Source organism: Hemicordylus capensis, chromosome 5, assembly GCF_027244095.1.
Source record: "Hemicordylus capensis ecotype Gifberg chromosome 5, rHemCap1.1.pri, whole genome shotgun sequence".
NCBI classification, from domain to species: Eukaryota; Metazoa; Chordata; class Lepidosauria; order Squamata; family Cordylidae; genus Hemicordylus; species Hemicordylus capensis.
The window spans coordinates 244,812,640-244,834,232 of NC_069661.1; the positions used below are offsets into that span (position 1 = coordinate 244,812,640).

Consider the following 21,593-nt stretch of genomic DNA (forward strand, 5'->3'; position numbering starts at 1 on the left):
CTAGCCACTGTGACTGGGGATGATGGGAGCTGTGATCCAACAACAGGAGCAGAGCTGCAGATTGAGGCCTCTGATTGATATAAAGATTTCCTCTGAGTACCAGTTGCAGGGGAGGAACAGCAGGAGAGAGGGCATGCCCTCAACTCCTGCCTGTGGCTTCCAGCGGCATCTGGTGGGCCACTGTGGGAAACAGGATGCTGGACTAGATGGGCATTCTTGGGCCTGATCCAGCAGGGCTGTTCTTATGTTCTAGTACCCTGAGCCTCTACGTCATATAGAGACTATTCCCCTTCACTCTGCAGTGTTTTGTTACTCCTTATTGGCTGTTTTATTTTAATTATTTGTTGGAGGTAGTTGATATATTCTTTGTTTATAGTGTTATTTTGTAACTGTTGTGAGCTGCCCAGAATGTTCCGTATTGAGACAGAAGAGTGGAAACTAAACATTTTAATCAATAATAAATATAGCAAAACTGGAGAGCAGGTTGCAGCATTTAATTATGACTTGACAGTTCTGTATCTCTGAAGTACCCATCTCATTGATTGCTTTCATAACAAGAGCATACTTACCCAGCTTCTGTGCAGTGTCCATGTTCTTGCTATCACTTCAGTCTAAAACTGTGCTGGGCTTATCTGATGAGCAAGCCATGTCAAACTGCTGTTAGATCTGGCTGCTGTGAAGCTGAGAGTAGTGCAAGGTCTGGAGGCAGATGATGCAGCAAACTTGCCAAAGTTAAGCAGGTCTAGGTATGGTTAATACCTGGATGGGAGACCACTTGAACAAACCCTATACATGCCACCCTGATTTGTATCATGGGAAAATTTAAAAAACCACTAACTAGACTGGGAGAGAAAGCAGTCAATAGCCAGCAAGAACTGAACTCCTGTTGTTCAAGTGAGGGAGCATTGCCTGACCCACACAGACCCATTGGTGCATAGAGGTTTCCTTGCAGGGGAGCCCAAGATATTGTGATGCCTAAAGTGAGGCTTCAAATGCTGCCTTGCCCCGTGACCCTTGTGGGGGCTATCCCCCTTTCAAAATCTTGACCTAGGCCACACAGAGGCCCATTGCACATGCGTGGAAGCCTCCAAAATGGCCACCGCAATGGCGGAAAGGCCCAGAAAGGGTAAAGAACACCCAAACCAGGTGAGTTTTGGCAAAAAGAAGGCCGGCAGGGGGAGAGGGAACCTCTGTGGTCTCCCCTGCAGCCTTGGAGAAGCCCCCCAGAGGGGTATGTACTATTTTTTTAAAGTGACTCACGAATCCCCCTGAACCGAACCCAGGGGGGTTCAATGTGGGGTGGAAACGGAACTGGCCCAATCCTGTTCAGGCCCGGTTCGGATTTGAACCAAATGGGGCCAGCCAGTTTTGTGAGCACCCCTACTTGTTTTAATCCAGTTCCAGTCTGAATAAGTTCTGTATAACATTTAAGGCAATCTGTATATCTTACATCTGTTTTTATGTTTTGTTTTTTCTCGCCAGGCTGCTGACTTAATAATCAACCCTTCTACCACTTTCAAAGAGAAGCCAGACCCGAATGGCCTAGTGTTTGGAACTGTTTTCACGGACAACATGCTGTATATAGAATGGTCATTATCTTCAGGGTGGGAGAAGCCTCAGATTAAGCCACTGGAGAACCTCTCCCTACATCCTGCCATATCAGCTCTTCACTATGCAGTAGAAGTAAGTACTGCACAGGATGAAAAGGATGTTGATGACTGTATTTTTTACAAAGAGAATTTCTTTTTTTGGGATACAAAATGTGTTTTTTAAAAAAAAGTCCATTGGTGCAATTTAACACAAGTAGTCAAATCTTCTATATTGTTATCTCCCAGGAACCTCTAGAATGATGAACAGTTATAGAGAGAAAAGAATGAACAGCTAAGGCCCAAACTTCAGAGTAAAGGGAGTCATGTATTTGCTGCAGGCCTATATCTCTCAAAAAACCTGTACTGGAAAAAAGAATGTCTGTTTCCCCATTCCTTTTGCCATTTGCATGGGGCAGAGAAAAACTAACACAATGACACCACATCACCTATTTCCCTCTGACTGCCTATTTCTAGGGAAATGTGGATCAGTGGCACCCACACATGAGCCTGTAAAATGCAGCTTTGACCTATGAACTCAGCTGGGGCACTGAGAACCTAGGCCAGAGTGGCCAAACTTGGCCCTCCAGATGCTGTCGAACTATAACTCCCATCTCCCCCTGCCACAATACATTGTGGCTGAGGATGCTAGGAGGTGTAGTCCAAAAACAGCTGGAGGGCTAAGTTTACCTACCCCTGACCTAGACTCTGGTTTATTGGATCAGTTCATAAGGGATTTTTCAAGGAATCACATTTACTCTGTGGCTTATCAAGTATTAGAAAGCCATTTTTCAACACACCCATACCTCCTTTCCTATATTTATGATAGCTGTTAAAGACATTTTCAAATTTTTGCTAACTGATGTTAATTTGTTATCATTTGTTTAGTGATGGCTGGAAGGATCAGTTAACGGAAGACGTATGATAGCAAACCAGATATGAATGCTACTTTGGGGTTTTAGGCAGCAGAACAAACGTGCAGTTTTCTGCCTATCCTGATGTGGACAGATTCTGTCCGCATTCAGTAGGAAGCCCCACCCTGTGCAATGCATTCATCACAGGATGTATTGGCACTCAGTTGTCCCACATGGCCTCAAGGCACATGAAGTATTTGGATAAAATGCTAGCCACATTTCACTATGCTGATTTGAGGCCCTGTCCTAGTTGCACACACACTGTAAAATTAATAAGCCAACATTTTAAATATACCCATAGAGCCATGTGGATGTGTGTGACTTGATTACTCAATTCTGGATGATTTGCAGCCTAGTGCATGAATGGATTCCAGTGAAAAATGTTGTGTTTGTGGCGAATGTAAAGTAACCAGAGTTCTGCCAGGTTGTTGGGTCCACTGATGGCTCATTTGAACATTCTTATTTATTTAATTAATTTATATACCACCTGACTCCAAAGGTTCTAGGCGGTTCACAAAAATAAAAATAGAAACAATAAAACCAACTGTTAAACAACAATTAAAAAAATTAAAACATTCAGAGATTACAGCAATTAAAAATTTAAACAGCAATTAATTTAAACCAGGAACTAAAAAATTTAAACAGCAATTAAAAAATTTAAACATTCAGAGTCATCATTGTAGTTGTAGACACCTACTGATGAATGCATATTTGTGAATCAGTCCTTTTTTAATGGGCAGAACAGACTATGACGATTGTCATCCATCCTCCCTACAGCCTCCTAGTAGGTCTTCTGGGCTGTTAGTCTTTCATTGTGGGAAAGCAGAGATGTAGGTTTGAAGCTGAAAGCAATTCGTTGCTGCCTGTGGTAAAGCAAATTGGTTACAGAAGCCAGCATGGTTAATGGTTGAGGTGCTGCTAATGCCAAATGCTGCTGTTCCAGTTTCCACAAGAGCAGCATATGTTATATTTCCATCTGTGTCGGAGCCTCAGTAAGGGCATGGTTTTTCTGCAAGGAGCACGTGGAGAAAATGTGGGGCATTTATTTTTTCTTCTCCCTCTGTTGCAGCTGTTAGTGGGTTTTTTAAAAAAATGAGAAATTCATTTCAGCACTGCTATATTTCCAATGTGTTTCCAAGAGTGAGGTGGGAATTGAACACGGCCCATTTTTTCCCCCAGCCAGCCCTCAAAGCCCCTATTCTACTGGGTTCTTTCTGATTTCACCCCCTTTTTCTTGTTTACTTTAAACTGAAGATTTCTATCTTCCGCCAGGCCAGCCCTGTGATTTTTCAGGCCTCTCTGACTGAGAAGAGCTAGATGAATCCAAAGCTCCCTGTTTTCACGAGGAGCAAGGAACCACGCTGGAGTCCTGGATGTTTGTCTCGCTCGAAGAAGCATTATTGCTGTAATGCCCAGTTTTTCTTCCTTGCTACTAATGAATATGCTCTTTTTTTATATATTTCTCCCCCCTCCCCACACCATTATTTTTATTTTTATTTTTACCCTTGTTGCATCACATTTCCTCTAGCCAAGAGGACAGACAGAGGCGAAACTGCTCCAAATGCTGTGGCTCAATGAATACACAGTGGGTATAACACACAGTGACGATAATGCTTTTGGCATCCTCCCCATCCCATTTCTGTTTTATTTTGTGATCTCTTTTCCCTCCGATTATCCTGGTTCTGCCCAGCTATGTGGTCAGTCTAGCTTTGTCTTGCAGACACATGGCAGTGGTTGGGTTATTTGTTGGTTTATTTATTTTTGTTTGTTTTGCTTGCTTGTTTGTATGGATCCATCAGCAACGAGCCTCAATTAGCACTGCAGATAGAATCCAGAAAACTGACTGGCCTGCTTCCCCATAGGTAGCCATAGCCTTAACAGATTTCCTTTGTCTGTAGGAGCCAGCCCAAACATTTAGGAGCTAGACTGTCTTGTGCTTCATAGCGGGGTGGGGCAGATTCACCGCTCACCCCCAGCAGCACCCTGGTTGCTCCCCGCCAGGAATGCCCCTCTGCACCATGCAGGTAGGGGGCAACAGATTCACCGCTTGTCCCATACTCCATGGAGGGCAGAGTCTGTGCCTTGCTTGCTCACTGTTCCTCTGGGCTGCATCCACCTGACTCTGATGCAAGAGGCGGAGGAGGGAGAAAGCAAGTTGGGGTGGGATGCTCCCTTCTCTTCCTGGTCATATCCGTTTGGCTTGCTTAGAAACATAGGAAGCTGCTGCCTTATACTGAGTCAGACCATTGTTCATCTAGCTCAGTATTGTCTACTCTGACTGGCAGTGGCTCTCCAGGATTTCGGACAGGGGCCTTTCCCGGCCTACACGGAGAATCCAGGAATTGAACCCGGGACCTGTTGCATGCAAAGCAGGTGTTCTGTCACTGAGCTACGGCGCTGTCCCTCCTCTTTCTGGTTAGGGATGAGCATGAACCACGGTTTGTGTACTGGTTCGAATATGAACCAGTTTGTTCTCCGACGAACGGGTTTGTGCTGGTTCGGCCAATTCACGAACTAGTTCGGTGGTTCGAGTGGGGCACTGTGGGGCGGAGAGAGCTGGATCTTTAAAAGGATGTAGCGCAGGGCCCTACCTGCATTTCCGCTGCTCCATACAGCTTCCTGCTATGGTGGTGTTCCTCCCAGCAGCCTGTGCATAGCTCCAGCATGCATATGGCCTCTGCGCGTGCGCAGAAGCTATGTGAGTGCCAGCACCATGCGTGGTTTGTTGGGGGTGTGTGTGTGTGCCGCAGCAGTAAGAATCTGCATGGAGCAGCTGAACTGCAAGTAGGGCCCTCCTCTACCCACTTTTAAAGGTGTCATTCGCCTCCCCCCCCATGCCCAACTCAAACCACCAAACCGGTTCATGGGTCCGCCGAACCGGGACAAACAAGTTTGTATTTGAACCTGTGCACAGACCACAGTTCATGCACATCCCTACTCCTGGTTGCATCTGTCCATCAACTGCCTGAGGTGCCACACTTAGATTGCTAGCACTGGAGTGAACTAGTGCCTGGGAATTGTTGAGCCCTGACCTGGAAGAAGAACAACCTTTTCTGCCTGGTTGCCTAGGCAACTAGGCAAGTGGCTGTTTACAAGCTTGGACTAATCAACTTAGGCCTTTTTAAAGGCTGCCTCCTTCCATATGCTCCCATTACAATTTCTGAGCTACACCCAAAAAACTCTCTTAATGGTATTTCTTTTCTGTTTATTTCTTTAAAATGTCTCTAAAATTTAGATTTCCAGATCAACTAACATATGTGATTAAAATAGTCAGTGAAGCCACATAACAAAACCAAAAGACAAAGAAAAAAAGACCACCCATTAAACAGCTATAAAAACACTAGACCATAACAAACATCAAGAGCAACATTAAAATATTCCCCATTTATTTGAGATTATTATTACTATTACACTTTCCAAGAACAACAACAAAAACTCAAAGCAATTTACATAGAAAATAATAATACGATTGTTCCTGTCCTTGAAGAGCTCACAGTCTTAAAATAATAATAATAATAAAAAGTTTTGAAGAATAAGATAGTTACTGCTTGAGCCAAAGAGCAAACAAAGTAGGTCACAGGAGAGTGCCACTAGGGTTGAGCATTCTACAATTGGGGTCCATCACTGAGATGACCCTCTCTATGGGCACCTCTATCTAACCTCTGAAGCTGAGGGGTGCCCAGACTGAAGCCTCAGGTAGAAAGCTTAGCACATGAACCTGCCTATGGTCTATAATCAGGATCGGACACCCAGGCTATAAAGAGAGCTGTTTTCCAATGACTGTTCCCCATTTATGGAACTGCCTCCCAAGTAACACTCAACAAAGTCCAAACTGGAGCATTGTTTGGGAACATTGTGAGACCAGTGTTTTGGGACTGGTCTTTGGGGCTCAAGGTGTGGGTTAGGGTGGATAGCGAAATCTCAGTGGCTAAGTTGCTTAATAATACTACTCAGGAGTTACTCTAAAGGATGACTTAATTTAAGTTGGACTACTCAGAAGTAGTTTACTGGATGTCAGTCAATGGATTTTAGCAAAGGCAAACATTTGCTGGAGATTTTTTCTCTCCCCCTCCACCCCCGCTCTGATCATTTTGCGTTGATGGCAGGCCTATAACATTTTGTTACTCATGGTGCACATTTTCGGTGTGTAAAACACTTGGCATATATTATTTCAGCAATCTTTACAACAATTCTGTAAGTTAGACCAGTGCTATCATCCCACTGTAGACAGGAGGGGCTCAGACTGTGACGGGGGTGAGATTTGAACCAGGGACTTCCAACTCACTACTGTCAGTCTCTGTGCCACACTAACTCCCCCCGCCCCCCAGCTCTGTTTTTGTTTGCTGTGGGAAACGAAGGGAATGAATCGGAACCTGTAAGCAGTTGGAAGTAGCTGTTTTCCGCTATGTTGTCAGGCCCGGAACTCCCTGCTGGTTTCCTCCTTAGCTACTGAAAAGGCTGACTTGAGCGCAGCAAGTTTTTGCTGATGTTTTCTGACCTTCCAGGAACAGACAAAAAGGGTTGGAGCAAGGCCTTTTTGTTCCTGAACAATGATTTCATTCTTGGTGTCCATCCAAACACTGTGGCATATTTCAGTATCAGATAAGTAGAATAAGAATGAATAATGAATAATAAATTAATAAGGGAAGCGCTGAGGTTGTGGTGCATCTTCCATCCCTGTGAAGCTGGGTAAGAAGTGGCCGCACTACTCCCCAGAGTCATCATGTTCAGGCCACCAGGAGAGCCAGGCAGTAGCCATTTTTCCAGTTGAAAGCCTTTTTGCTTTGTAGATCTGGGTGAATGATATATGGCCCCTATGCTGCTTATGGTCTTGCCTATGTGCTTTTGTTCAGAACTTGTCATCCTGGTTACCATTTAGGAAAAGAAGCAAGTTTCTAGCTCTCATGATTGCAAGAACAGAAACTGAGACTGTGATGACAAAAAAAAGTCAAAGAGATGTTGTCATTCTGATATGGAGATACTGAAGGAATTATGAGAACTTAGTGACTCAGCAACTAAACCAAAGGCACTGGAAGAAAGTCTATGCCCAGTATTTTTTTGTTTCATTCTCTTATTATGTTAAATTAGAGGCAATTCTAATGTAATACCAGACCATGATGTGGTGTTTATGTTAGTGAGCTGTAGGTGCATGCCCTCCCTCCTCCCATGCATGTTCCGATTCCCTCTATGGCTTCCTCTTTGTGGCAACCCATAGTTGGCTATTACATCAGAAATGGGCATATTATTGTTATCTTCATCATCATCTTCATCATCATCCCAATCTTCCTCCAAGGAGTTCAGGGTGGTATGCATGGATGATGTCCTATGTCTTTGTCCTCACAACAGTCCTGTGAAGTAGAGTAGATTAAGAGAAAGTGACTGACCCATTCTTAGCCAATGAGCTTAATGGCCCAAGTGAGGATTTGAACCTAGATCCAGTCCAAGATCAACCACACTGTCTCTCCCTGTGATTTTGGGCTGTCCCAAAATGATGTAGCATCATTCCGATGGGCTTATGGGGGGCGGAGTTGGGGGGAAATGGTGGCTTGCAGCCATTGGGAGAAGCACTGCCATAAAAGTGTTGACAACAATGGCTAGGGGTGGGAGGAGCAAATCTGGGGCCAGTTTTAGTCCTTGTTTTGCCCCCTGCCTCAACCCTCCCAAATTTTAACCCAGATAGTTTTGATCATGGTTTGATTTTGACTCCCTACACTGCTTTTCAGACAAACATTTGCACAAATCCTAGTCTGACCAGTTTGGATGTAAATGCAAACTACAGCTTGCCCGTGAAAGAGAAAGTCAGGGAAGATGCGAGGTGAAGAGGGAGCATATAAGGCCAACAAGGCTGGCTCTCAAATCACACCGTGATTTGGCATGGCATCTGAACCAGCCTCTCAAAATGAATGAGTTGTGCTCTTAATCTGCAGCCCCACTGATTCAAATTGGCCCTTACTGGTTAAAGCTGACAGATTGATCAACTAAAGCTCAAATAGGGTTGCCAACTCTGACTGAAGCTATTCCTGAATATTATGTCCAGGGATATTTTTCATTATATCAAGCCATTAAAATTTCCAGAATCATTTTCAGTAGTGACCTGGAGATTGATGTCAAAGAGCCCCTGGTGGCGCAGTGGTAAAACTGCCGCCCTGTAACCAGAAGGTTACAAGTTCGATCCTGACCAGGGGCTCAAGGTTGACTCAGCCTTCCATCCTTCCGAGGTCGGTAAAATGAGTACCCAGAATGTTGGGGGGCAATATGCTAAATCATTGTAAACCGCTTAGAGAGCTTCCAGCTATAGAGCGGTATATAAATGTAAGTGCTATTGCTATTGCTATTGCTAATTCCTTGCAGGCTCCAAGCCAACCCTGGCAAGTTGGCAACCTTTGTTTGAAGTGATGTACCTGTTAAATAAAGCCTGCAGCCCTAAAGGAAACAGGGAGCCATACAGGGTGCCTGCATTAAGAAGTTCCGCCCTTCTCTTTCCTCCCTACTTCTCTGTACAGTCCATACATTCTCCAGTACTTTAACAGGGTATTAGAGGTGATAGCTGGATGTTTCTTTTGTGAAATATCCCCTTCAATAGGGAGAGAAGAAAGCAATAATCCTTAATTTATCACATGTGACAATGCAGAAATTACTTACTTTTAATGTCTCAGGCATGTACAAATATTGCTAACCTTATTTTGAATGAATGCTTATTTTAATAGTATTTTGAATGAATGCCAGTTTATTTTAATAGTACATGTATGTATATGCACACATGAAGCTGCCTTCTGCTGAATCAGACCATTGGTCCAGCTGGTTCTGGATTGCTTACACTGACTGGCAGCAGATTTTCAGGGTTTCGGACAGGGTCTTTTTTAGCCCTATCTGGAGATGCCAGGGATTGAACCTGAGACCTCCTGCATGCAAAGCATGTGCTCTACAGCTCATCCCCAATAAAAAGTATTTGTATTACATTGGTCATTGCTGCTAATGTGGAATGCTATTATTTGCCATTACTGTCTACTTCTTTCTTTAGCTGTTTGAAGGTATGAAGGCCTACCGAGGGGTGGACGGCAAAATCCGTTTGTTCCGGCCAAGACTCAACATGGACAGGATGTTGCGATCAGCTGTGCGAGCCACTTTGCCGGTCTGTAATGCAAATATTTTCTTTCCCCCCTCTTCTCCTTTGCATTAGGAAAGCATTTTAATAGCACCCAGCAAATTTTTTTGGAAGAATGGGGGCAGCTGTAATCCTAGCTGAATACTAGGAGTATCTGATATGTTTACAGCATTCCTGCCAAGGAGATTACTCAGAAGTTGAATCAGTGAGAGATCATCCTCTGTTGAACTAACCAGTAGTTTATTATTAATTTATTATATACTGCTTTTCAACACAAAAAAAGTCTTCAAAGCAGGTTTGAAATTTAAAGAGGATGCAAGATCTTGAGTTATATAGGACTGTTTACCACGTAAACTTAGGAACATAGGAAGCTACCATATACTGAGTCAGACCATTGGTCTATCTAGTTCAGTATTGTCTTCACAGACTGGCAGAGGCTTCTCCAAGGTTGCAGGCAGGAATCTCAGCCCTATCTTGGAGGAGCCAGGGAAGGAACTTGAAACTTTTTGCTCTTCCCAGAGCGGCTCCATCCCCTGAGGGGAATATCTTACAGTGCTCACACATCAAGTCTCCCATTCATATGCAACCAGGGTGGACCCTGCTTAGCTAAGGGGACACTTCATGCTTGCTACCACAAGACCCGCTCTCCCCTTTGTAGTCAGCACACAAAAATGAGGATATAATAATGAATTTTTGGACTTTGCTATCATGGAATGAGGATAGGGCCACTAGATTAGATGGCTTTAATGAGGGATTACACACATTCATGGAGGACAGGTCTATCAGTGACTGTTGGTCAGTGGCACTCAAGGCTTATGTACCATGTACACCAGAAGCAAGGTGCCAAATGCTGCCCCCCTTGTGCACTCTCCTCCCCTTCTCTTCCCCTCTCCTTCTAAAAGCAAGAGACAGAATTGCATCTTGCCTCCTCGCTGGTGCCCCAAATAATCTGCTGCCTGAGTCAGATGCCTCACTTTGCTTCATGGAAGAGCCGCCCCTGCTGTTGGTCATGATGGATATGTGAAACTTCCTTGTGCAGAGGCAGTATATGTCTGAATACCATTTGCTAAGGAGTGCTATTGCCTTGCTCGTGGGGGTCCCAGAGGCATCTGGCTGACCACTGTGGAAGCAGCATATGAGACTTGGTAGACCTTTGTTTGATCCAGGAGGGCTCTTCCGTGACCGTTCTAATCTTAGCCTGGGCTGATTCTGCAGATACTGACCCACCACCTATTCGATCAGGGATGGCCAACCGGTGTTCTCAAGGTTTGGATCCAGGCAGCAAAGCACTTTTAAAACTGTCAGAGGGTTCTGATTTGGATTGGGACCATGGCACTGTAAGAAGGGAGTGGAGATTAACCCTTTCCCCTGTGTCGTTTCCCTGACTTAAATCACCTGGAGGAGGACCTGCAGTGATCATCTCAGCCGCTGGATAAGCTCATACAAAAGCAGACGGACCTTCATGCAAAGGATTCTTTAATCCCTTCTTGCCTAATTTGAAGAGCAGCAGGCTCTGCTGGTGCTCCCTCCTTTGGGTGGCTCGACTGCACACTCACATTTGCGTGCGTCTTGGCTTGTGCAAGGGATGTCTAAGCAGAGCATGCTGACAGAGACCACTGCTGTCCACTCAAGGGAAAGGGTTTGAAAAAGCCCTTTCCCAAGAGCCCTTTGCCTGTGTCTCAGCTTGAAATAAACTGGCCGAGATGCCTAATAATGTAGCTGGTGGGGACACGGGATTAAAGGCTACCTTGGGGGCCAAATGGGAAGACATTGGACTGAATTTGGCTAAGGGGCCATGGTGCCTATCCCTTCTGTTTGACGCTCTGGAGGAAATGCAACACAAGAGAGAATGCGAGAAGAGAGTCTCTTTCCCCCTTGTTTTCCTCATATGCAAGTTAGTATTACAAACTGCCAACCCAAATCTTCTTCTTCTTGCACTTCGGAAATATTATTTCACAACTGTGATAAAAATCAGTCAAGCCAGCTAGCTTCTTGGGTGGTTAAAATCACATGGCCTTTAGTGTCATGCTTTGTTGCACACTAACGGCCATGTACTAAATCCTCTGGAACATCACGACCCCTGGCTTTATAGCCCATATAAATAAAAGGTCAGGCTCTTTCTAAGCATAGTTTGCCTCTCTTTCTTTCAGGCATTTGACAAGGAAGAGCTGTTGGAGTGTGTCCGAAAACTTGTGGAAGTCGAAAAGGAGTGGGTGCCATATTCAACGTCCGCTAGCTTGTACATCCGTCCTACTTTAATTGGAACAGAGGTGGGGGCAGAAATAAATCCCCTTTTCTTTTCCTTTTTCTGGGGGAGCAGGAGTAAAGGATGCAATTCTTCCTTTGACTGTTCAAGATGCAAACTCAGGCCTGATCAGCACATAAAGCAAAATGAGGTGGCGGAGAGTGGAAGTAGTAGAACTGATTCTATCATTTCAGATTGCAGGTGCAGTGATCATATGTTTCAGTGCTCCTTTGCCTTAAAAAAGCCCTGAGGTAAAAAAAAACTAGGGCAGCAAAGAGTAGGCTAGGTGGAATATTTCTCCCTGATATGCTAGTTTTACTTGCAGAGAATGTTTTTATATGGGGGTACATTCTAACGTGTGTTCTCTCATATGAAGCCTGAAGTTGTACATTCTGTTCTGCTACCTTGGGACTCTTCTGTTTCATTCTGCTGCCTATAGGGACCAAACCTCTGTTTATCTAACTGAAGAAATAGAAGTAGTGCAATGAAATTACTGTTGCAGTTCTCATCTCACATATCCAAATGCTTTTACTGGGTATGGCAGACAGAGCTTCATATGACCTACCTCTTGTTCTCTGGATCCTTGCCCAACTTGGCTGCTTCTATCTAGCAGGGAGATGGTTGGAGGTGGCCTGGTTAATATCATAAATGCATCGCTGAAGGAGGGTAGGGTGCTTCCTTGTCTGAAGGAGGCAATGGTTAGACTGCTTCTTAAGAAGCCTTCCCTGGGCCCCTTAGCAATGGATAGTTATAGGCCAGTCTCCAATCTACCTTGGTTGGGCAAGGTGATTGAGAGGGTGGTGACCAACCAGCTCCAGGCGGTTTTGGAGGAAACCAATTATCTAGACCCATTTCAAACTGGCTTTAGAGCTGGCTGTGGGGTGGAGACAGCCTTGGTTGGCCTGATGGATGTCCATTACCGGGGAATCAACAGAGGGAGTGTGACTCTGCTGGTTCTTTTGGATCTCTCAGCGGCATTCAATACCATCGACCACGGTATCCTTCTGGATCGCCTGGGGGAGTTGGGAATAGGGGGCACTGCTTTGCAGTGGTTCCACTCCTATCCTTTGGGTAGATTCCAGATGGTGGAGCTTGGTGACAGTTGCTCCTCAAAACGGGAGCTGCTATATGGAGTCCCCCAAGGCTCCATTCTGTCACCAATGCTTTTTAATATCTACATGAAACCTCTGGGTGAGGTCATCAGGAGATTTGGTGCTGGTTGTTATCAGTATGCTGATGACACCCAAATCTACTTCTCCTTTTCATCTTCATCATCAGGAAATGGCATTCATTCCCTAAATGCCTGCCTACAGGCAGTAATGGGCTGGATGAGGTATAACAAATTGAAACTGAATCCAAGCAAGATGGAGGTGCTCATTGTATCAATTCAATCTGAGGGATGAGTTAGATATTCCTGCACTGGATGGGGTTGCACTCCCTTGGATGGAGCAGGTACGCAGCTTGGGAGTACTCCTGGACCCAGGCCTCACCCTGGTATCTCAGGTGGAGGCTATGGCCAGGAGTGCTTTCTGTCAGCTTCGGCTGATTCGACAGCTGCGTCCATTCCTTGAAGAGGATGACCTCAAAACAGTGGTGCATCAGCTGGTAACCTCCAGGCTTGACTACTACAATGCGCTCTACATAGGGTTGCCTTTGTACGTAGTTCGGAAACTTCAGTTGGTCAGCCAGATTGGTCTCTGGAGCAACTCGGAGAGACCATATTATGCCCATTTTGAAATGGTTACACTGGCTGGCGATATGTTTCCGAGCAAAATACAAAGTGCTGGTTATTACCTTTAAAGCCCTGAACAGCTTAGGTCTGAGTTATTTTAGAGAGCATCTTCTTCGGTACGATCCTCACTGCACATTAAGGTCATCTGAGGAGGTCTGTCTTCAGTTGCCACCAACACGACTGGTGGCGACTCAGAGGCAGGCCTTCTTTGTAGCTGCTCCTGGGCTGTGGAATGCACACTTGGCAGAAATCCATAATCTGAGTTCATTATTAGCTTTCCAGAGAGGCCTTAAGACCTATCTGTTGGCCTGGCCTTCCAGGGTTTTTTAACTGTTTAAACCATAAAGGTTTGGCCTGGTTTTCCAGGGGTTAAAAACTGTTTTAAGTGTTTTAAAAATGGTTTTATGTTGTTTTTAACTGTTTGAACAGTTAATTGATTTTAGTGTTGGTCTTAATGTAAACCGCCCTGAGCCATTTTTGGAAGGGCGGTATAGAAATGAAATGAAATCAAATCAAATCAAAAAATGAATGAATGAATGAATGCACAGGGTACTTTCTCTCGCTCTGGCAAACTGAGTAAACTGCCCCCGCCATCTCTGAGGCCTTACTGTTAGCAGCCATTGTGTATTCCTCATGTGTAGCTAGGTATGGTAGCAGACCACACGATTGCAGGCTGGTTTAGGATTTGGCTTTCTGTTGTCCAAATCCTCAACACACTGAACGGCTATTTATTTAGTTATTTATTTATTAGCTGACATGCCCCACAGTGTAAGGGGGTGCTCCAGACCCACCTGCTCTGCGGGGCTCTAGTATACAAGGTGACACTGCTGCACAAGAACGGCTGTTCTGGTACATGCGCTACTTGCATTATGCTCAAAGCAAGTAGTGCATGCCCTGCGATCACATGAAGGTAAGCTGTCCCAGAACAGCCCTCTTAAACGGCAGTGTCGCCATGTGTGTGAGAGTCCGGCAATGGCGCAAGCATGTTTACAGCACCTGTGCGTGGTGCTGTGGGACATGTTGACCATATTATTGTTATTGTTATTCAATTTTATCATCATTGTTATCATTAATGTTCACCGCTTTCCACTTTTAAAATGCTTTATGGGCCTAGGCATTTTGTCTGGGGGAGAGGAGTGCAAGCGAGATGCAGCAGGGGTCTTGCTGCTTGTTAATCACCCCTCCCGTGCAGACCATGGCTCCCCTTCAGATTTATTTATTTATTTTATTTTTACATTTATATCCCGCTCTTCTTCCAAGGAGCCCAGAGCGGTGTACTACATACTTGAGTTTCTCTTTCACAACAACCCTGTGAAGTAGGTTAGGCTGAGAGAGAAGTGACTGGCCCAGAGTCACCCAGCAAGTATCTTGGCTGAATGGAGATTTGAACTCAGGTCTCCCCGGTCCTAGTCCAGCACTCTAACCACTACACCACGCTGGCTCACAGATTGTGCCCTCTGCTTTTTTGATGTTTGACAGAGATCCTGGATCTCACACTGGGACTGCCAGCAAGCATCTAGCTTGTCCCTAATTAGGACATGTATGTGTTCACACATTTCCCCCCCCAACAAACACACCCCTTCTGAAATTCAGCACAATCTAATCTTTCTATGTTCCTCCCCCGCCCTCATTTTCTTTTTTTTACGTTTTTAAAAATGTGACCCCAGTCATTGAAGTACAGGTGGGGGAAAACAGACAATAGAAAGTGAACTGATCCACAGGTGAAAATCTATTGTTGTAAAGTGGGCCACACAAAGGCCCAAGTGACACAGTGTTTGGGTAATGCCAACCACTGCACCCCATCTCTCTGGTAACATTGTTGGGGTGGTGGCGGGGGGGGGGGAGGTAACGTGACATCATGGCACTAGAATTTTCCTGCCCCCTTCTACCACTTCATTGGCTTCTGCTTCCAGTGGGGAGCAGGGAAATACTAATGCGATAATGTCATATAATCCCTCCACCACCACCACCAGCTACATATTGTGAGAGTCCCAGGTCAAGATGTCTTTCTGTAATGTGTCATTTTTGCCATATGCGTGTGATACATATTGCACACACACTTGCCCTTCGTACTCAACGGTTGCTTCTGGAAAAAACCAACTCCCTTGTTCTTGGTCACCTCAGCAGTATTATTATTATTTATTTACACAGTCAGACAGGTGTTATTGACTGGTTTGTTTTATCCAGACATCAAATCCTTCCCAAGGACCTGGGATGCCAGAATTTTATTGTCAATGTTGTTGCTGTTGTTATAGATATCGTCGCAGAATATAGGCTGTTCCCAGTAAAGCTGCTTTTTGTAATTGGCTGATGGTGATTTCTGTGGCCCCTATGGTGTTGAGGTGCTCTTCAAGGTCTTTTGGAATTGCACCCAGGGCGCCAATTTCCACTGGGATTATTTTGGTCTTTTTCTGCCACAGCCTTTCAATTTCAATTTGTACATCTTTGTATTTGCTATGTTGATTATTTTAACTTGTTTTTCTTTCTTCTTGACTACAGTTATATCTGGTATATTGTGTGGCAGATGTTTGTCTGTTTGTAGTCGGAAGTCCCGTATTTATTCATCTATGGGATATAATATTTTTACATCTTCATTTTTACATCTTCATTTTCTTCAACTTTTTCAATTTTATGGTCCCACCAATTTTTGGCTACAGGTAGCTTGTATTTTTGCAAATGTTCCAGTGTATCATCCCTGCTACCTTGTCATGCCTTTGTTTGTAGTTAGTCTGTGCGATCTTTTTACAACAGCTGATTAGGTGGTCCACAGTTTCATCTGCTTCTTTACAAAGGCGGCACTTGCTGTTTGTGGTTGATTTTTCTACTTTTGCTCTTATTGCATTTGTTCTTAGTGCCTGTTCTTGTGCAGCCAATATTAAACCCTCTGTTTCTTTCTTCAAGTTGCCATTCTTAAGCCATTGCCAGGTCTTGGCAATGTTTGATTTTCTAGTTATATTGTGCAAATATTGACCATGCAGTAGCTTATTTTTCCATTTTTCTGCTCGGTTCTTGACTTGTTCTTTCTTGTAGGCCTGCTTTGTTTCATTGGTGTTGAATAGTTTCTCATTCTTGACCATTTGAAGTGCATCTTCTTCACTGTCCTTGATATATTCTTCAAGGCCTCTTTTCTCCTCCTCTACTGTTTGATGGACTTGCAGCATTCCTCTTCCACCTGAGCTGTGAGGGAGGTATAGCCTATCTACATCTTTGCAGGGGTGCAGAGCATATTGATGGTCATTCTTTTTCTGGTCTAATGTTCTAGCGTCTCTAGCTCTGTCTGGGTCCAGTCTATTATTCCTGCAGTGTATCTGGTAATAGGTATAGCCCAGGTGTTTATGGCTTGTATGGTGTTCCTGCCACTGAGTTTGGACTTGAGGATTTTTCTAACTCTCCTGATGTATTCACTTCCAATTTTTCTTTTAACTTCAGTGTGTGCAGTGTTATCAGCCTGGAGTATGCCCAAGTATTTGTAATGTTCTTTCTCTTCCAGGTTCTTGATGTTGCTTCCATTGGGCAGTTCTATTCCTTCTGTTTTTCTTATTTTTCCTCTGTTCATTATTAATGCAGCACACTTGTCTTGTTCAGACTCCATTGCTTTATTATTATTATTATTATTATTATTATTATTAACATTTTGTATCCTGCTCTTCCTCTAAGGAGCCCAGAGTGGTATACTCCATACTTCAGTTTCTCCTCACAACAACCTTGTGAAGTAGGTTAGGCTGAGAGTGAAGTGACTGGCCCAAGAGTCACCCACCAAGTACCATGGCTGAATGGGGATTTGGTCCAGTACTCTAACCACTACACCACGCTGGCTTCCGTATCACTTTTTACTAGCCCTCAGTTTGCGCCATTTGCCTAATGTTAAGCTGCTTGCCTTACACCTCTGTGAACATAGTGGACACCAGTCTTCAGCGGTGGCCCAAGGTATTGGGGTGCTTGAGGTGAAACACCTTATGTTGCCTTGCCCCACATCTCTGGTGGGGCCCTGCTCCATTTGAAAGTGGTGCGGAGGCGGGAAGGTTGCCAGCAGCCCCCTTTCCTTGTCTCTTGTTTTTGCAAGCTTTTCGAGGTATGTGAGGCACCCTTTGCAAAGCTTGTAGGGGTGATGTTGGTCCTGAAGAGCTGCTCCAACGACATCTTGCTGCCCTGGGAGTGCCCCAGTAACGTGCCCCCAGAGGTGACTGCCCCACCTCATGACAGGGCCCCCTCTGCCAGTCTGTCCTCGTACATATTTGGCAGTTCTCTCACCCTGAAAACATTACCCTCAATTGCAAAAAAACACAGAGACATGTTTCCAAAATTTGAAGTGCTATGTATTATTCTCTTGGTTAGCTTATTTTGGTACGACAAGCTTTCTTTTTAAAAAAATGGTTTTTTTTTAAGTACCACTGTTATATTTTCAGTTGACGATAGCACCATCTAGTGGAAGTAGTTTGCCACTTTGTTGTAAATTTGATTTTTTCCATCTTTCATTCTTCTTCATATGAATATATGTAGACTTTGGCAGGGGTGGGCCATGCCCTGTCTACACAAGCAGCCTGAGCAGTAGCTTATGAGGAGCAATATGTTTAGAGGCACCAGCCAAACAGCCCACAGTTCAAGAAGCATGTTTCAGGATCCCTTGCACTTTAGAAGTTCATGTTTGAATGGAACACTCTTTGATGTGCAGCTGCATACAATCCTAGGTCTTGTGGCAGCAAGCATGACTTGTCCCCTTAGCTAAGCAGGGTCCGCCCTTGTTGCATATGAATGGGAGATTAGAAATGTGAGAACTGTAAGATCTTCCCCTCAAGGGATGGAGCCACTCTGGGAAGAGCAGAAGGTTCCAAGTTCCCTCCCTGGCTTCTCCAAGATAGGGCTGAGAGAGATTCCTGCCAGCAACCTTGGAGAAGCCGCTGCCAGTCTGTGAAGACAATACTGAGCTAGATAGACCAATGGTCTGACTCAGTATATGGCAGCTTCCTATGTTTTGTGTTCCTATGTTCTGAACCTGGGACTTTCTTCATACAAAGCTCTCTCTAGCACCCAGTCCCTCCCCAAGGATGTGTTTGTATTCCTGTGAATGTCATAGTGTTGACTTTATGTATAGTCAATTCTTTACTCATTTAAATCATTAAAGATCTTTGTAGTACGCATAGTAATATGGTGAGCATAATGTCTGAGAAAAAATGATGAAAGACACTCATAAATACATGTGTAAAATGCAGTGATTTTCAACAACAAAGAAACAAGGGGGGCGGGGGCAGCCTGCCCAGCTCTTGTTCCTTTAATCTTCAGATGGAGTTACACATGTCCTCCTGCTCATTGCTGCAAAAAGGGACAGGTACTTCAAAAGTGGGCAACCTTACCAGGAATCTTAATCAGCTGGGGACTTAAGCCTCATCCTGTGGCCAAGATGGCAATGTTCCTTCCACTTCTAGGACACAGCTCGCTCAATCAGTCAAAGACTTCTTGTTTTCTGGTCCTGTCCAGCCCTTTCCCCCGCTATTAGGCTTTCTTGATCAATGGTGTTTTATTATTGATGCCCAGTCCAGAAGCTGGTCTCCTCTCTAAACTGAACTTGTCTTTGTTTCTGCTATCCAGCCCTCCCTTGGAGTCAAGAAGCCCTCGAAAGCCCTCCTCTACGTGATACTGAGCCCTGTGGGCCCATACTTCTCAAGTGGCAGTTTTAATCCCATATCCCTATGGGCGGATCCAAAATATGTCCGAGCCTGGAAAGGAGGAACGGGTGACTGCAAACTGGGAGGGTAAGAGAACCCTGGTGAGGTCGTCCCCATGCACTAGTGATACTGTAGTAGCTGATTCTTGATTTGTCCCCTTCAGCCTAAGAGGGTCAAGTGTTCATGTGCAAAATGGAAGGCGCCTTTTAAAGACTCCAACTGTTGGTCCATCTACCTTACTATTGTCTACTCTGACTGTTTGCAGCTCTATAAATCCTTGGGTGGAGGTATTTCCAAGCACTGTTACCTGAGAATTGAACAATTTGAATTTAGGATCTTTCCTGTACAGGACTCACTTATCTATTAGGTATGGCACTGTCAACACTAGGAGTGATTTTCTGCTTCCACCTGCACCTCTCGGTTCATAGGGTAGTGGCCAGACTCAAAATAATATTCAATGTGCACAGCTTCCAGTATAGCCAATAGCCTATAAAAACACAAAGTGCACTCAGGACACGTCCCAGGATCCTTTGTGATGACATACTGGCCAGGACAGATCTGTTCTTCAACCCATGCAGCTTCTGGCCTGGCTGGCATTGTCTACAAATCAAGACCTGCAGGTGGCAATAGGCTGTTATTCCGGGCACTGGAATCTCCCCATCTGATGAACTATCCATCCTCAGGAGTAACCCCAGACTTTCTGGTCATCTTTTAGGCCCAGGAAAGTCCCATTGGGATCCCTGTCTTGATGTTGGACCTTGACAAGGGTCAGGTACCAGGCAGTGAGGTTCTGGGACCTGGGGCAGAGGTGGAGGTAGATGGCTCCCACTCCTATTGACCAGAGTGGAATGCATGGGTCCAGAAGCATTCAAGCACCAATGTGACAATAGAAGCTCAATAGCGTAAGGAGCAGGTGCAAAGTCAGAAACATGGAAGGGTGAAGATCTAAGGCAGCTATTGGGGGGAGGCATCAGTTTAGGCTGTGTCTTTCCACTGGTGATGAGTTACTTGGACTGAGGAGAAAGCTCTGAGGCTAGGACTTTATGGAGCTGGGTGGACAGGGATTGGCCCCTGGGATAAGCTGTCGGACTGTTCAGGCAGGCTGGTACTGCCGCCTAGAAGACGTCCTCAGTAGAAGAGCTCAGTCTGCTTGGTTGCAGTGGAACATGAGAAGCTGTCAGACCCTTGGTCTGTCTTGGTCTAGTTCAGTGTTGTATGCACTGACTGGCAACACGACTCCTAAGTTTCGGTCAAGAGTCTTCTCCCAGCTCTACATGGGGCTGGGGGATTGAACCCAAGATCTTCTGCATGCAAAGAAGATGCTCTGGTTTTTTAAGCCCCCTGCCCAAATCCTGTTGGCATTCCTGTCTTGGCCACCTTTTGGCAGCAAAACCAGCATGGCTGATGGCTTCAGGATGATGGGACTCAGCACAGGATTCCTAAGCCTTTTCATCTGCCCATAATGTAATAGGACTGGTTTGTTCCATGTACAGTTTCATGAACAGTGTGGCACATTAGAGATCCAGCCTGGTGACTATTGTGTTTGATTGGATCTTGGTTCAAATGTGAACTCACCCTCAGATTTGCTTGGTGGCCTAGGCAAACAATGTTGTCATGAATTAATGGTTTGACAAAAGTCTCTTGCCCTCCTGTTCCTGGGCCTGGAACTGTGCAAGCAGCCCTGTAATGCCTTGGTTGCTTTCTGCTCCAGAAGCTGGTGGCATCCCTGAGATGGCCCTTGTTGGTGTCATCAGATTCAGCAGCCAGCTGCCAAGTCAATGGGACAAGCTTGGCTGCAGACGCTGTCTTCCTTGGCTCAGGGCAAAGACATCTATGACTGTCAAGTGGAATGCAGGCATTCTGGGGAATGTGTTTGATGGCTCCAGAGGCACGCCTGGCTGTATGCCTGACAGCTTCCTGTTGTACTAGCCAGAAGAACTGGGCTATAGGACTGTACAGCTGTTGAGCCAACATATACAGTAAACTGTTAAAACACATAGGAAGATTTTTGTCCCGGTAATGGTGGTAAGTGGAGATGGGGCCGTAGCTCAGTGGTAGAGCATTTGCTCTGCATGCAGAAGGTCCCAGGTTCAATCCCTGGCAGTATCTCCAGACAAGGCTGGGAAAGACTCCTGCCTGAAACCTTAGAAAACTACTGCCAGTCAGAGTAGACTGTACTGAGTTAGATGGTCCAGTGGGCTGACTGGGTATAAGACAGCTCCCTATGTAAAGTGTGCCGTCGAGTCAGTGTCAACTCCTGGCGGCCACAGAGCCCTGTGGTTGTCTTTGGTAGAATACAGGAGGGGTTTACCATTGCCATCTCCCGCACAGTATGAGATGATGCGTTT

At 45.1% G+C, this 21,593-nt stretch overlaps 1 protein-coding gene across 7 annotated transcripts in view; it reads left to right on the forward strand.

The window, feature by feature from the left end:
* The window catches only part of BCAT1 (branched chain amino acid transaminase 1), a 109,856-nt gene that overhangs the window by 61,569 nt on the left and 26,694 nt on the right, over positions 1-21,593 (forward strand). For 3 of the 7 annotated variants that reach the window (XM_053256393.1, XM_053256395.1, XM_053256394.1), the window contains exons 3-7: positions 1,483-1,683; positions 4,029-4,085; positions 9,522-9,632; positions 11,756-11,875; positions 19,169-19,332. In XM_053256393.1, the coding sequence (XP_053112368.1) occupies positions 1,483-1,683; positions 4,029-4,085; positions 9,522-9,632; positions 11,756-11,875; positions 19,169-19,332 (653 nt within the window). Of the gene's footprint in view, positions 1-1,482; positions 1,684-4,028; positions 4,086-5,588; positions 5,691-9,521; positions 9,633-11,755; positions 11,876-19,168; positions 19,333-21,593 lie in introns of those variants that run through there. The other 4 variants (XM_053256398.1, XM_053256396.1, XM_053256400.1 and 1 more) reach the window with 4 other exon arrangements.